Genomic DNA, 17,028 nt, shown 5'->3' on the forward strand with positions numbered 1-17,028 from the left:
GCTCTCTTGGACTGAAAGGGCTGCCCTGGAGGCTCAGATAGTAAAGAATCCACTTGCAATGCAGGAGACTTAGGTTTGATCCCTGGGTCAGGAAGATCCCCTGGAGAAGGGAATGGCTACCCATCCAGTATTCTTGCCTGGAGAATTCCATGAACAGAGCAGCCTGGTGGGCATGCAACTGAGGCATAAAAACTTATACTTATGGCCACTTTATTGTTCGTAATGGAGAGCCTACACGGGCCTGTGTATAGTGATTAGGATGCAAGCAGAGGCAAAGTAGTGTATTATTTTAGGTCACTTAACACATGCACACTTATTTTCCTCTTCTCAGTAAGCCTTAATAACATTACGATTTGGTGAAATAATCTCAACTCAAGGAAAACTGAATGGTTAGATTACACGATCAGTTAAATTCTACTTCACTGCCCATTATGAGTTGACTCAAGCCTGATGGTATACTATCTGCTCAGAGTAGTGGTGGGCAGAGGTTAAGCTCTGGTGTTGCAGTTGGTCTGGGAGATGCCTAACTTTCTGTCCCCTAAAGTCTCAGGTGAACTGCACCCCATGATTTAGTAGGTCACTCTGTACCCACAGACTGAATGTTGAACACACTGACCTTACATTTAAAAAAAAAAAAAGTTTGTCTAGAGAGAGTTTAATTCATTAGTTAAGAAGTTATTTTTCCACTAAGTCAGTTTTAGTGGTTACACAGATGTCTTCTTATACATTCTGACATAGCCATGATATTTAGTTTCCAAATTAGAATTAACAAGTATGATTTCCCTATCCCTAAGTTACCATATCCCATGTTAGCCAGGATGATACCATACCAACTAGTCTAGGCAATGAATTCTTTAAAAATTCTTGGCATAAAAAACTGTTTTAAAAAATCTGCTACTTCTACTATTCACTGCCATGGCACACTTCTCTTGTTAGAGGAAGTAGTATCACTGAAGCAAGGAAAACACTACTTATAGGATGAAAATTCAAGAACTTTGGTAAAAAAAAATTTTAATTAAAAAATAATATTTAAAGGCATATATAATCAATAAAGGAGGAAGAGAAAAATAAGGATGGAAACTGAAAAAGAAAAAATTCATGACCAAATGAGGAAGAAGCAAAATTTAAGATTTCATCTGACGTCTTTTCACATGATACATCTTTTTAAATCTAAATCTGTATATATGAGCTAATTCAAACTACAGGATCTTCTCTGTAGCTCAGACGGTAAAGAATCTGCCTGCAATGAAGAAGACCCAGGTTCGATCCCTGGGTCAGAAAGATCCCCTGGAGAAGGGAATGGCAATCCACTTCAGTACTCTTGCCTGGAGAATCCCATGGGCAGAGGAGCCTGGCGGGCCACAGTCCATGGGGTCGCAAAGAGTCGGACCCGACTGAGCGACTACCACTACCACTACTACTATGTATGAGCTAACTCAAACACATAGACACGTAAATGTTTAATTACTTACAATTTACAGTTTAAAACCATCTTTATTCCAACTGCAATGAAAGGATTCATAAATAAAACCTCATTGAATGAACTTTAAAAAGGAACAGCCAAAAAAAAAAAAGAGAGGACAGACCTTATTCCAGTGAATTTTCAGACTGAAATTCAAGAAGTGAGCACAACACAGCAAACTGTGAGTGCCTGAACGACTAAGACAGGCCGGTGCTACAACAAGGAGAGCAACACCAACGTTAAAGAACCAGGCTTACACCACGCAGACACCATCCCAAGTTTGCTGTGACAGGTTTCCTGGGAGCACAGGAGCAAAGTCACTCCTGACAGCAATAAATGCAACTGCATTTACTTTGGAATGCACAAGCCGATCATGCCAATTCCTCTTATGAGGAAATGGAATGGGTGCTTATTCATTCGAGCTTCCTGAGAACTCTGAATTCTTCAAGCAGTCCACAAAGGTCACAGAAAACCTTTCTGCATAATGCTGGATTTAGGATGAACTTACTTACCGTTAGCATACAGATGAGTTAATAGAGACTCACTCTAACAAGATTCCTAGGAGAGCAAAGTAGGAGCAAGAAAAGAAAGAGGGATATTTAGGAAAAAATAATTTGAACTCTTGGATGATAGCTCTTAACTGGTAAGGGAAGAAGTAGGATTAGCTCGACAATGGATTAAAAAAAAACCTGTCTTTAGAGAAAATTTAATGAAGAAACTTCAAACATTTAAATTTCTTTACCTGCAACAGCACAAGTAGAATAACCACAACCTCTGTTCATGAATTCATTCCCACTCAAAGCATGTCATGCAGTAAGTAACATTCTTTGCTAATTCTGAGACAGTCTGAACCACCATAGTTCAGAAATAGTCTCTTGAGACAAATCAGATTTTCCTTGACCAGAATGACTTAATTGGCATACAGCAACCCTGTCACTAAGATCAGTACTTCCAGTAAAGTTTCGCAAGTGTAGCTCACTTTCTTGGTGTTGCAATAATGAATCCCTGCCTATTTTAAGTTATTTTCCCTACTCCTGGAAATAGCCTATTCTAACTTTCACTTCTTGCTTTTGTCATTAAAAAAATAAGTTGAAATAATAAAGCCAACTTCCATAAATATCTCACTTTCAACTACTAAAAATACAACTACTTGTATATGAAAAAACTTAAGCACACTTCATTTTTAAATTTTTTATTTTATTTCTTCAACTTTTACAGTTCCTTTGTTTTTAACACCAACAAACTCACTGTATTAAATTAGAATAAATAATAATTAGTAAAATAAGTAAATAATAATTATAATTTATATATAATAATTTTTGAAGTTTTTTAATCCATGGATAAAAGTTGAAGAAAGAATTAAAATCTTTTTATAATAAAAGTTCATAGAACGATCTCAAAACTAGGTACATAGAAATACACAGAAAAATCTCCAGAAATTCTAGTAAAATAACCTCTAATCTAAAAACCAAAGGACACCAGTAACTCTTTCTATTTCTAGATATTTAAGAACATTTAATCCTTAATTTCTGTTAAGCTATTGCTAGTAAGAAATGGTTGATGAAAATGGATCTTGTATAAATACACACTTAAAGCAAGGTCTTTCTTCTAAAGAAAAACTTAAATATTAGTATTTACTTGTCAAATGAAATAATTATCAACATAAACAAGTGTCACTAAGTATCTAAGAAATCTGTTTTTAACATAGGCAATATTCCTTTTTTGAGAACCAATAAAATGGCAGTTTTTAACCTGCAGACAACACATATTGGACAAACACAACTTTTTATTAAAATAACTGCCAGGAACCTACTGTATGGGTCCAAATTAAGAAAACTAAGTAACAAACTGTCCATGACATCTTATGGAGAAACTGTATGGTAAACGGTAAATAAATGTGCCTGAACTTCTATGCTAAGGAAAAAAAAAATTGCCCATGACTTTTAATGTGGCAAATAAATATATACCCTAATTTCTAAACATTTGATTTTCTAGTTCTCAACCAGAACCCCTGACTCCACTCCCCCACACCCACATACTCCACACCCAAGGTAGTGACGACAATATTGAACCCCCAGCTCTAAGTGCACGCTAAGAGCTCAAGCAATGCTGCGGAGAGGACAGTTTAACGACACTGAGCGAGACACTGCCGCAGCTGGCTTACATTTCTCTGTTTCACGTCAAAAGCAGTATGTCTCTTTTGACATGAAGAGTCAAAAGATTTTACCCCACAGGTAAAATCTGTTGTCTCTTTTTGTTCTCACATTAACCCTGAGCTTGGCAATTTAGCTTTAGTCATACTTCAAAGACTAAAAACCTGAGATGTGAAATAACACCAGGCAGTGACAGGTAGGACCATGTACCACCGCCTTCCCCGTATCATCGCCAGCTTCAACATCCTCTCAACCCAACATGTTCTCACGACTCCAAATTCTCAGCTAATAATCTAGGCAAATTCACCCAGTGTCCTCGCCCATGTCACTCAGAAACAGATCAATTGCTAAGCAGCTTCAGGATATGCCAGAGAGATGTGTAAGGTGACAACATCTTAATCACCCTCCAAACTTTAAGATATCTTAGCATAATTTCAGCAGTAATTTCCAACATTTGCCCTGTCATGACACAAGAGAGACAATGATAAGATGGTAACAGCCCACTACTTAAGGCCAGAACTGACTAGCCAGGAGGTTCCAGCATCTCCAAGTCCCGCCCAGTTTTAGAATTACTGGTTCTAAAACTTCCACCATCTACTCCCATGGGTCAGACCAAAAAAGGCATATAAATCAGAGAAGTGATGAAAGAGAAATGAAGGGGAAAACCTCAAGGTCTAACTCTTACAGACCGTGGAGAGTTCTCTTTTCCCAACATTGAATTTGGACATGTCCAGTGAGCGCTCTGTACAGGATGTGGACAAATTCTATTATAGCCCAGTTCTGCCTAGTATCAGGGTAGGAGCTACCCAAAGAACCAGAATCACCAAAGCAGAATTTGCTTAATACTGCAAATCTACCACAACTAAAAGAAAAAACTAGTGACTGTATAAGGCTTTCCCACAGATTTACAGCAGCCAGGTCATTAGTTAAAACTTGAGATGTTTTGTAGGTATTATTACTTTTTAAAGGGAAAACAGAAAATATATCTAAAATATTAACACTAAAAAAATTTAAAAAAAAATAAATAAAATAATAACACTGTACTTGGATCAACACAGTCATTAACATCACACATATTTCTGTACCTAACTAGCTTTTTTTTAAAAAAAAAAACCTTTTTTCCTGCCTTTTCTGTCTTTCCCTCCCCACTTTTCTTTCTTTTTTTTATTATTATTATTATTTTTTTTTCTTTTTTTACTAAAGTATTTTTTATATCAAATGTTCTTGATTTGGGGAGAGACTAGTGCCTTAACTGGAGCACAAAGCATAGAACTAGCGGTCCATTAAAATGCACAAGACTAAACGTGGATGCATCTGTTTATTTACAGCTTTTGGTGCTTAAAACTTCAGATAAAATGACCTGTCCAATTGCATCAGTTTAAAAAAATAAGTCATTTTTCCATTCTCTTCTAGAAAAAGCTGCAGCACAAATTAACATAGTAGAGAGTAGTGAAAACAGAATTACATTTAAAACATAGTTTAGAAAACACAAGCACCTCTTTTAGATTAGTAGGATGTAATTGTTGGTGACAAAAGTCAACAAGAACGAGATACAGACATTTTATATCTTACTGTGTTCACATGCATCATAGAGACAAAAACAGTAAGCTTTAAATGTTTACTAGATGTGAATACAAACATATAAATAAGAAAATTATTTTGACCCCAAAGTTTTCTTCTATATTTAGTAAACAAAATTTTTTTTGTTATTTTTCAAAAGTATACGACAACTGTCAGTACAAATCTCTCACTTCTTTAACATGTACTTTTCACACTGTGATACACAATTTAGGTATTATGATGCATTTTTTAAATGGAACAGTTTAGTGCCAAAACCCAAGCTGCTTCAGGGAAACGAGAGACTTAAAGCTAGCACTACGACACATGGAATCACCGCATACATACTGTATTGCCCCGTGCTAGTCTGATATATGCTAGTCGGCACTGCCATAGCAGCGATGGTAGGCGGTGTTCCCTCTTCCTCTGATTTTTCTTCTTCAATCTTGGGTACACCAGGCACATCAGAGGAAAGTTCATTCAGGATTTTTCTAAAACATAATTCAACAATACAAAGAATTAAGATACATGAATGAGATTTAAAACAGAAAAGCTATCAGGGGAGAATCTGAGGTTATCTTTATTTCTCCCTTTTTGGAAAAACTTTTCATGACTGTAGGAAACTTAACTTACCTGTAAGAGGGTCTTCGTGAAAGGATTTCTCTACGTTTATGAGAATCAATTACACCTTCTGATTCTGCAGACTCATCTGTTTCTGCAATGGTTGCTACCTATAACACAAGAGTTCCTGAGATGCATCATAAAACCCATGGTATCTCCTTCATTCACAACCCAGTGTCTGAAGGGGCTGTGTGTGCAGCCCAAAGCCGGGCACGGCCCACAGAACTCAGAGCCGGGCTAACCGCGCTCACAACCTGGCTCAGGAGAGGAAGCGCAGACGCTGACGCTTCGCTGTAAACCAGCCCGTGTACCAAAGACGACACAGATGACAAACGCTACAGAAATGCACACGCGCCAGACAGGCTTCAGGAAAACACTGAATGTAAGACACACTAGGCCTAAGCCCCAACCCTGAAAACGTCTCACAAATCCAGAAGAGGGTGAGCGAGTACGTGACGGAGGAGAAAACAATACCACTGCTGACTTAGGCTGGGTCTTCAAATTAGACATTAGATAGATCCAAAGAAGAAAGGATATTAAGTAGGTAAATATTTGTGCTAACAAGCCTGGTTAAAGTTATGATTTATATTACAAGAAGTAGGTTGGGCTTGATGTCAGTAGGTCTTGTCAAAACAAGGAATTACTCCTTAAAAGAAAGATCAGTTTTAAATACAATTTCATTGTATTGACTGTTCTCAATATATTCAGCCATCTATCATAGGTTCTGAGTTTACAAAACTACCTATTAATATCATCTATCATCTAGTTCTGAGCTTACAAAACTCCTCCAATGAATATTATGAGGACATGGGATTTGATTTGAGTATAATAAAAAAATCATATTAAAATACCAACAATGTAAGCAGGAACATATACTTCCCAAGGCATATGGATGTGCATGTATGTTTGCCCACACGTATAACCATGCATCTTTGGTCATGGATACCCTATACATAAGCACACTCAGGCATGAAGAGAACTTATTAGAGAAACTATTGTTGCAGTCAGACAACCATACATCATCGCCAACTATTTATCACTTTCATTTGGGCTTTCACACATCTCTTGCATAATCATAACCACCCCTTTGTGCAAGGTAGGCTATTACTGTAGAAAGTGAAAACTGAAGTTCATCACTCACCAGGTCAGAATTCTAAGACAAGATCCAAAGGCTCCTACCTCTGTAAAGATAATTAAGTCACCCATTTAACAATATCTAAAATAGCCTATTGAAAATGAGATAATACTCTCTCTTCCAGTGCCAGAGAGGTTAAAGCTAAGTAGAAATATCTGCATCCTAATAAACATCACAAAAAGGAGAGTGGACAGTCTTGTTTTATAATCAGAGTCAGAAGCTCCTAGAATCAAGGTCCTCACAAGAAAGGAAAAAAAAAGAGAGACACTACTGAGAATCACTCAAACTTTTGAACAACTCGGAAGAGACATCTGTGCCACAAAGATAAACAGACTTATACTGCACATGGGTTTAGTACTTCCAGTATCGTGGTGCAACTCTTATCCTTATTCTGCAACAAACTGGATTCAAATACATAGGAAAAGGACAAGACCAATTAAGTATAAGCAACTATGTTTTCTTCACAGATCTTTTTGTCACGAGATAGGTTCAAATAATTTCAATATTTAAAGGATAAAGACAAACTGACCTTAAAAAGGAACAGAAATAAATTTAGTAAAAGAGAAAAAGTATGCTTTAAAAATGCATACTTAATAATTTATATCTGTTGATGCAAAAAAGAATGTTTTTGCTTAAGAAATGTTAAGAATTTATGACCAACTTTGGTGACAATAAATAACAAGACACATCTCTGGATCACAACTGCAACACTAACCACATTTAAAAAAACCAAGGTTTAATCTGATGTATAAATGCAACAGCAATTAACAATTATATCATGCACACATACTGAATGAACAATAAACCTAAATTTCTACACTTTACTGTGAGTATTGGTGAAAACAGTGGCAGTACTACAATATTTACATTACCATGTTTATCAGACATCTCCAAAGAAGCCTCAAAGTACTTTTAAGCATTTTTGGAGAGCTTTGCTAAATGAATCTGAGTTTGAGCAAAGAGCAACAATTTAAAGGAGAAGGACTGGACCTGCAAATCAGGAGCTGACAACAAAACTGCAGTTCGAGTCAATCTCTGTATCCGACAGGACACCAAGCACTTCACAAAGAAAAAGGGACCTGCCTGCAACGTTGGCGACCTGGGTTCAAAGCCTGGGGTGGGAAGATCGCCTAGAGAAGGGAACAGCCACCCACTCCAGTATTCTGGCCTGAATTCAGGATAGAGGAGCCTGGTGTGCTACAGTCCATGGGGTACCTAAGAGTTGGACATGACTCAGGGACTTTCAAAAAAAAAGAAACTTCTACAGAAATAGAAAGGTAATTCTTCCAAATGTTTAATAGGAGTTGATCATCACTCTTTTCCATGCCCACCAGTTCAACCACTTAGAATTTATCCTAAAGAAATTTTTAGGCAAATATACAAATATAGCTTATGTACATATATTTAGATAAACACAGGGATGTGTATAAATAACATTTCTCAAGGTGTTAAAAACTTAAAAAATACTTTAAAATATGGAAATTGTTACATTATGTTGAATTGCATTAAAATAATTTATATTAGTTCATCTATGACTAAAAAAAGACACTACATATAATTGGTAACATTACTACATTATAATTTAGTAATAATATAGTACATATAAATAATAGAATACTAGCATGCCATTAAAACATGTTTATGTATGCACACAGAAAACATATATGGAAGACTTTCAACCAAATGTGAATAGTACTTATATCTGAGTGTTGAGATTATTTTTACTTTCTTCTTTTCTGTATTTTATAATTTTTCTCTCAAGAACATAGGCAAATGTGCAATTTCAAAATAGATAAAGAAGCCAGTGTTGACAAAACAATAAGAAATTACCATCATACTAATAGATTGTTCCTTATATGGTTAAAAAAAAGCATCAAAAAAAAAAGCATCAAATCTACAGGAAAAAAAAAGGATAAATGAATTAGTAAAAGAAAAAATAAAAGCTCAAGAAAGCCAAAGAGAAGTCATATAGGCAGGACACTAACCTGAACAGTTTGTATTTGTGGTGACTGAATAACGGATGGCTGTGGTGTCTGAATTACTCCCTGGACATGGACGGTCTGGCCGGAAGGTAACTGTACTAGAGTTACAGCTGGGGAGCCTCTTCCGGTGCTGGGTCCAGCTACAGAAACCTGCAAAAACCAGCATCATTGAAGATTAAGGCTGAACACTTTTTTTTCCCTCCACTGTTACAATCTGCCTATTTCCCCTGCTTCTAAGAAATGACCAGCAAGCCAGGATACTCACCATTAGGAGATGGTTACAGTGCTGGAACAGTCATTCTCTGATGTGACAGATATTAAAGAACCCATGCGTCTCACTTTCGGTTCCCATGCTTCAGTGGCTAAGAATGTTCCAAGCACAAAGTTCTAAAGCAGTTAAACTACCTCATTACTACCTCAAGATTACTAAGAGTGAAGCCTTCTTTAGGCCAGAGTATAAACTACTCTCTCTAACTTCTTAAGAGCAATCAGAGACAGAACTTAAATATGGTAAATTATTTTTTTAATAAGTGCAACTTCTGACATGTGATATTAGAATATTACTCCAGATATAAGCCAATGCCTTGTCTCTATACTGATGAAAATTGCAGTTATTTTTATGCCCCAATAGTCACAAAAAATGCATAGGTAAAAGAAGTCCCAGGACCTCTCAGGCTCTTAGCATCTCCAAACCAGAGAAAGCTCATGCCCTGGAGACTGTCTGGTCCTTGCACACTCCCCTCCCCACAGTTTCAGCATGCAGAACCATCACTTGGTTTGCACAGAGGAGATACAGCTGTTTCCCACCACCTTGGGTGCTTGCAACAAAGAGCCCTGCCAGCAAAACACATTAAAACATGTTTTGTTTTGTTCACTTCTCTGGACTCAAAACCTGCCAAGTTTCTAACTGGTAAACAACTCAGTCCTAAAAGCCTGCGTAATCTGACAAACTCTGCCTCATTTTACTAAGTTTCACTATTCATTATGACTTCCTCGGAACAGACAGAGACTTTGGACATGAAAGAACCTACTAGTTTCTATTATGAGTGGTGGCAGACTACAGAATCTAAAACAAATTTTGAAGAAAGCCTCTGTGGGCCCTCACTTGAAGGAAAACCAATCATTTCCAATCAACTTACACAAATACTTTAAAAAAATTACTAAAAACTGGGTTGATAACAAATAATCAGATGTATTTACAGCATTCCCTTGGAAGGCAAACTTCTTTGGCAATCTAGAAGTAAAGCCTTCTATCCATGCAAGAGAACCTCCATGGAGAGCACTGAACTAGGTGCACCAGGGTGGAAAGCAGAATTGCTAAAACCAACACCTAAAGAACAATAGCACGCAAACATAGAGAACTAATTGCTCCATTGTCCAGGTCATGAAAACCACAGGAGTACAGAACAGAAAGATCAGCAGGAGTCTGAACAAGTGGAGGTGTTGTGTGGAAGCTGCCCCTTGAGCCGGGCCTTCCTATGGTCTGGATAACAGCTGAACAGAAAAGTGAGAACCCGGGGCAGAGAGCACCCAACATGGAGCCCCATGGGCAAATTCAGCCCACCTGCCCCTGGAGTATTAGTGCCAACTTTAGATTTCAGGGGAAAGAAAAAGGGCATCCCATAATGGAGCCCTCAGATTTAACATCCAGAAGTTTAAAAGCCACTAGATTTATTCTACAAATGTTCCCTGCATGAACTATATTCTTGAACTATATTCTTCTCTTTGAGAACCAGTTGCCAGGAAAAAAAAAAAAAAAAGGGTATTCCTCTGCCAAATGACTAAGGCTCAAACTTTTAAGTCTCAGGACATCTTTATACTCTTTGGTGACTGATGACTTCAAACAACTTTTATGTTACATCCAGCAGGATCCTGTAAATGTGTAGCCAGCTCCTGGGAAGGGAAAATGCTATGGGTAAATTGCAGATTTCTGTAATGAAAATACTCCTACTATGCAGATTTTAAGCTGCCAATGGGTGACACAGAACACAAAGCTGGAAAAAGATGTGCGCAACTGGCTATGACAAGCAGCTCAGCTCTAGATATATAATCTAAGCTGTTATATTATATGTGTGTGTATATATATATATATATACATATATATATATATAATATTGATATTTACTAAATAGAAATTAAAACTGAGAAATTTTAAAAATACTTAGTAATTAATTTAAAAATAACAATGACACCATCATATGCTAACATAAATAGCATTTTCTGAAGACTATTTTCAAAGACATAATAATTAGTGCCAAGAATGTCAATGTTTTACATTTTAACAAATTATTTTAATGTCTGGTTTAACTTAAAACAAGCTGGATTTTCATACTTATTTCCGCACTGAATCTGTTGCAATAAGTTTCTTAATTGGTATATGAATATGCCTTATACAGATGTGATTAGAAAAGGTGGAGTGTTATCAATAGCTTTTTCAGAAAAATGTGGGTATTCTTCTTGGATACTACCCCAAAACTCAGCAAGTGGTTGTTTTTAGTGGCCATGTGGAATCTGAAAACTTAGTTACGTTAAAATCGATTGATCTGGGACTTCCCTGGGGGACCAGTGGCTAACACAACACACTCCCACTGCAGGTGCCACTCCTTTGAGAAAAATTATATCCTGTGGCAGGGGCAGGTGTGTGTGTGTGTGTGTGTGTGTGTGTGTGTGTGTCTGTGTGTGTGTCTGTGTCTGTGTGTGTGTGTGTGTGTGTGTGTGTGTCTGTGTGTGTGTCTGTGTGTGTGTGTGTCTGTGTGTGTGTGTGCAGCTAGTTCATCTTGTCCCTCTGACAATAACTTGTGTTTTTTCTCAAGATACCAGTAAGTGGCAGAAATGCTTTCAATGAATGTTCCACTTCCAGAACACAGAATATTAAAACAACATGTACTTGAGGGTCAATATTTAATATAATTGGTAATGTTTACATGAAGCTCATGTGTGCTTCATCAGGGACAGTCTTAAGTGGAACAGACATTTTAAAAAAAACAACTACAAGTGAATGCAAAGAAGACTGTAATGACCACTAACAAAAGTTTGGTGCCACTTACGTGACTGGGATGATGCACCAACAGTTTTAACCCCCACTGTTTTTGCACCATCAAGACAAACGCCAATACAGAGGGAAAAAAAAATCTTGGTATTATTATGAAAACAGGGTTATCCTCCAAAACCTCCAGGCATGATTATGTAACATCATGTAGTAGTTATTTGGAAAACACTGGGTCCTTGGAGTCTCCTCCAGGGTTCCCTGGATCGCACTTTGAAAACTGCTGCTCTGTCTTCATGCAGCCTCTGGGCCCTGCTCATAGCTCCAAGCAGTGATGAAATGGGCTGTGAGTTTAGCTCCACCACAGCAGCATGGCCAAAATCACCACCCACAGTAATCTTGATAGAACATTCCTGTGTCAGAGACTGAGCAAAACAGAAGGTACATTATACCCAAGGGCATCACCAGGACTCCTACAGATGAGACCTGTGGCTTGAGATGCAGTTAGTGCTCCACACACTTTCAAGGAAATGACCCTGCTGCAGAAAAATTAGATATTCTGAAGAACAACTCAAGAAAGATTCATGGGGGTTTTGATAAGTATAAATCATGCTTAAAGTCGCTCTAATTGTCTTTCAAGTGTAATTTTCAGGACTTTACATTATTAAACAATGTTCCATCAAAATGGCTTAGTGAGAAGAAACTCTGCTGTAGAAAAGAGAGCTATACCCACTAGAACAAAACTGAATTCCCAGAATTCTGGAGATGAGTTATATGAATCTGTATTTGCAGTGAAAACTCAATGTCCAGACTCTGGGCAGTGAAGACGCTCATGTGTGCATGTGCTCAGTTGTATCCGACTCTCTGTGACCTCATAGGCTGTAATCCACCAGACTCCTCTGTCCATGGAATTGTCCAGGCAAGAATACTGGAGTGGGTTGCCATTTCCTCCTCCAGGGGATCTTCCCAAACCAGGGTTCGAACCAAGTCTCCTGTGTCTCCTGCATTGCAGGTGGAGTCTTTGCCCACTGAAGCACCTGGGAAGTCTCATTTTTCTTATAAACATCATATATTCATTCCAAGAATTTTTAATAAGTCACTCTCACATAAACAAGTCATACTTACAAATTAACTCATTCTTTAGTTCCCTCAACAAATGTTGGAAGCCTACCTTGTGGATCAGTCTAGACAGCAGAGATAAAGTAGTAAACAAGGAGTGCTAAATCAGAAGGAGACAGAAAACAGATGAAGAGACAAAAACATAATTTGGGAGATGTGCCAAATTCTTAAAAGAAAATTAAGAAGGGTAACTAGTGAGGTGGGCCTCCCTGGTGTCTCAGGGATAAAGAATCCACCTGCCAATGCAGGAAACACGAGTTTGATCCCTGGGTCGGGAAGATCCCCGGGAGAAGGAAATGGCAACCTACTCCAATATTCTTGCCCGGGAAAATCCCATGGACAGAGGAAACTGGTGGACTACAGTCCATGGGGTCACAAAAAATTGGACACAACTAAGAGGCTAATCACCGACTCGATGGACATGAGTTTGAGTAAACTCCGGGAGTTGGTGATGGACAGGGAGGCCTGGCGTGCTGCGATTCATGAGGTCACAAAGAGTTGGACACGACTCAGCGACTGAACTGACTGAACTTAAGAGACTAATCAACAACAGCTAATGAGGTAGAGGGAGGGTGGAAGGAAGCTACGTTAAGGTATACCTACTGTGGAAAGCTTCTCAGAGGAGGGAACTTCTGTGCAAAAAAACAGTCTAAAAGAAAAGTAGGAAAGAAAGCCATGGGAAGATCTATCAATATACTCATCACATTCCAACAATCAAGCAAGCAACTGCTGAAAAAACAAACATAAAATGGGTGTATTTTATATTTTGTAACTTTACACCTCTATTTATGAGGCTCTGAAAAGTGTAAAAATTAACTCGTGCTGGACAGTTTACCTTTTTTTCCAGATCCTCTGAAGAACAATCTTCTTCTATAGGATGCCTGAAACATAGATTATGCTGATGCCACCACATTCACTAAAAACCCCACTAGAGACAGGAGTTAATGTGATGAAATAAATGAAGATGATGCAGTTGACAGCCTCACTTGGCTTTGCAATTATAAAAAAAAAAAAATCTCCTAATAGTGACACCTATAACTGGTAAAACCTCACAATGTTGTAACACAGCATTTGATTAGCACCTAGTGGACTGGCGCCAATCCGTAGCTAGGTTCGCTTATGATGGGGTTTATGATGTCACAGTGCAGCTGAGCGTGTCACACAGCCACTGAGCCCGCCTTCCAGACAGTTAATAAAGGATGAGAAGATGTGAATGCACGGCCTAGCAGACTTCACTATCAACTCTGCTGCCTGAAAAATCAAATCTATACATTATTTACTTTAATTCCAAGGACTTCAATGAAAACCCAGTAACACCCTATAGGAGAAGCTGGAAAAATATCTTGATTTTTGTGTATTAGGACAGGATTCTCAAAAAGAGTCTGTTTCTTCTATGGGGAAAAAAGAAGTATTTAAAGAATAAAGCTGAAAACAGGAAAAGAATATTATAAATGTGTACACTTTAAAAATGACGCAAAATATTTCAATTCATTTTTTTTTTTAAGTTGTAGTTAGGGACTTCCTTGGTGGTCCGGTGGCTGAGACTCCATGCTCCCAATGCAGGGGGCCCAGGTTTGATATCTGGTCAGGGAACTAAATCTCACATGCCACTACTAAGACCTGGTGCAGCCAAATAAACAAATAAAGAAAAACTCTTAAAAAAGTTGTAATTGCATTAAATGAAGACAAACACAACATGAAAAATATAGAATTGGTATCACTGTAGTGTCTTTAGTGTTTTTCTTTCCCATATTGAGGTTCTGGTTTTTTCAAACAGTGTAACTAACAAATGGCAAAAATCAATGGAGTTAAATTTTACCTTGTAAATATCAAATGAAAGCACTGATAACAGAGTTGGACACATAAGACTGATATTTTTACATCTATGTTAAAATTGTAAGGAGAACTACAATATGATCTTTGAATCCTTTCTTTGTATAGGGAATAAACAAAAACTATCTAAAATCTATAATCTGAATTTAAAGGAAGTAATTCTGTTTCTGTAATTATAAATGGCCAAATATGTCTCTTTTAAAAAATTCCCCCTTTGAAAGCAAAGCAAATATCAGAATCAAGTCATTCTTAATTATATCGTCTATTCTGATAATACCTCCAATAAGTGGTGGTGATCACTGTGGCAACTGGTGATGACAAAATTAGGGTTTCTTTATGCTTTGAAAAACAACGCTCTAGCGAATTTTTTTCCCTAACTGATCCTTATCATTTCCTATTAATAGTACTTGGAGCACCATTTTATATTCTAATATGATATGTATTTTACTTTTATTTACAAAGACTGACTGTGAACATGATCTTTAGGGAAGTCAAAATTCTTTAAACTCTAAACTTTTAAAAATCAGTCTTATATATTGATTTCAAAAGACTGAAATTAAAATTGATCATAATTTTCTAGCCAACTCCATTACAAAGAAATAAATGCACGTAGTGAAGTAGGTTGCTATGAGATCCTTAGCCCAAAATGACATTTACCCAACAGATGGCTTATATGGGCAAACAGTTGATATTAAAACTACTCTTAACAATGATATAGATTAGATTCATTTCTAATACTGAGGAAGAAATGAACACGCAAAAAGTCTGAAGCTACAGAATGAATGCCTAAAACCACTTACCTTTATTTCTGACCAGTATCAACTTATTGGGCTCTTGTCTCATAGCTTAGTGGGTAAAGAATCTGCCTGAAAGGCAGGAGACCTGGGTTCGATTCCTGGATCAGGAAGATTCCTTGGAGAAGGAAATGGCAATCCACTCCAGAATTCTTGCCTGGAGACTTCCATGGACAGAGAAGCCTGGCAGGCTACAGTCCATGAGGGTGCAAGAGTCAGAAACGACTTAGCAACCAAAGCACCACCACAATATCAACTCATAGGAATGCCTATGAAGGAAACTTCAATTCACTTGAATTATTCTACATTAATTTTTCTACCAATCACTTGGTATATAAGCCTTAAAGATTACTGACTTAACAAAAACAACCTTATAAAAACAGTAATAATAAACAAAATGTGGTCTGTACATACAAAGAGGAAGGAATTCCTATCACATACAATACAGATAAACCTTCAGGACATTATGTGACGTGAAATAAGCCAATCACAAAAAGACAAGGAAAAGAAATGCAAAAGACAAAATGGCTGTCTGAGGAGGCCTTACAAATAGCTGTGAATAGAAGAGAAGCAAAAGGCAAAGGAGAAAAAGAAAGATATACCCATTTGAATGTAGAGTTCCAAAGAATAGCATGGAGAGATAAGAAAGCCTTCCTCAGTGATCAGTGCAAAGAAATAGAGGAAAACAATAGAATGGGAAAGTCTAGAGATCTCTTCAAGAAAATTAGAGATACCAAGGGAACATGCAAAGATGGGCTCAATAAAGGACAGAAATGGTATGGACCTAACAGACTCAGAAGATATTAAGAAGAGGTGGAAAGAATACACAGAAGAACTATACAAAAAAGATCTTCATGACCCAGATAATCACGATAGTGATCACCAACCTAGAGCCAGACATCCTAGAATGTGAAGTCAAGTGGGCCTTAGGAAGCATCACTATGGACAAAGCTAGTGGACGTGATGGAATTCCAGTTGAGCTACTTCAAATCCTAAAAGATGATGCTGTGAAAGTGTTGCACTCAATATGCCAGCAAATTTGGAAAACTCAGCAGTGGCCACAGGACTGGAAAAGATCAGTTTTCATTCCAATCCCAAAGAAAGGCAATGCCAAAGAATGCTCAAACTACCACACAATTGCACTTACCTCACACGCTAGTAAAGCAATGCTTAAAATTCTCCAACCCAGGCTTCAACAGTATGTGAATCATGAACTTCCAGACGTTCAAGCTGGATTTAGAAAAGGCAGAGGAACTAGAGATCAAATTGCCAACATCCGCTGGATCATTGAAAAAGCAAGAGAGTTCCAGAAAAACATCTATTTCTGCTTTATTGACTATGCCAAAGTCTCTGACTGTGTGGACCACAATGAACTCTGGAAAATTC

At 37.5% G+C, this 17,028-nt stretch overlaps 1 protein-coding gene across 5 annotated transcripts in view; it reads right to left on the bottom strand.

Moving 5' to 3' along the window:
• CREM (cAMP responsive element modulator) overlaps nt 1-17,028 on the bottom strand; it is a 64,717-nt gene that overhangs the window by 22,240 nt on the left and 25,449 nt on the right. For 4 of the 5 annotated variants that reach the window (XM_065921032.1, XM_065921033.1, XM_065921031.1 and 1 more), the window contains 3 exons: nt 8,914-9,060; nt 5,806-5,903; nt 5,521-5,663 (listed from right to left, as the gene is read on the bottom strand). In XM_065921032.1, the coding sequence (XP_065777104.1) occupies nt 5,521-5,663; nt 5,806-5,903; nt 8,914-9,060 (388 nt within the window). Of the gene's footprint in view, nt 1-5,520; nt 5,664-5,805; nt 5,904-8,913; nt 9,061-9,175; nt 9,194-17,028 lie in introns of those variants that run through there. The other variant, XM_065921034.1, reaches the window with a different exon arrangement.

Source organism: Muntiacus reevesi, chromosome 2, assembly GCF_963930625.1.
Source record: "Muntiacus reevesi chromosome 2, mMunRee1.1, whole genome shotgun sequence".
In the NCBI taxonomy this organism is placed as follows: Eukaryota; Metazoa; Chordata; class Mammalia; order Artiodactyla; family Cervidae; genus Muntiacus; species Muntiacus reevesi.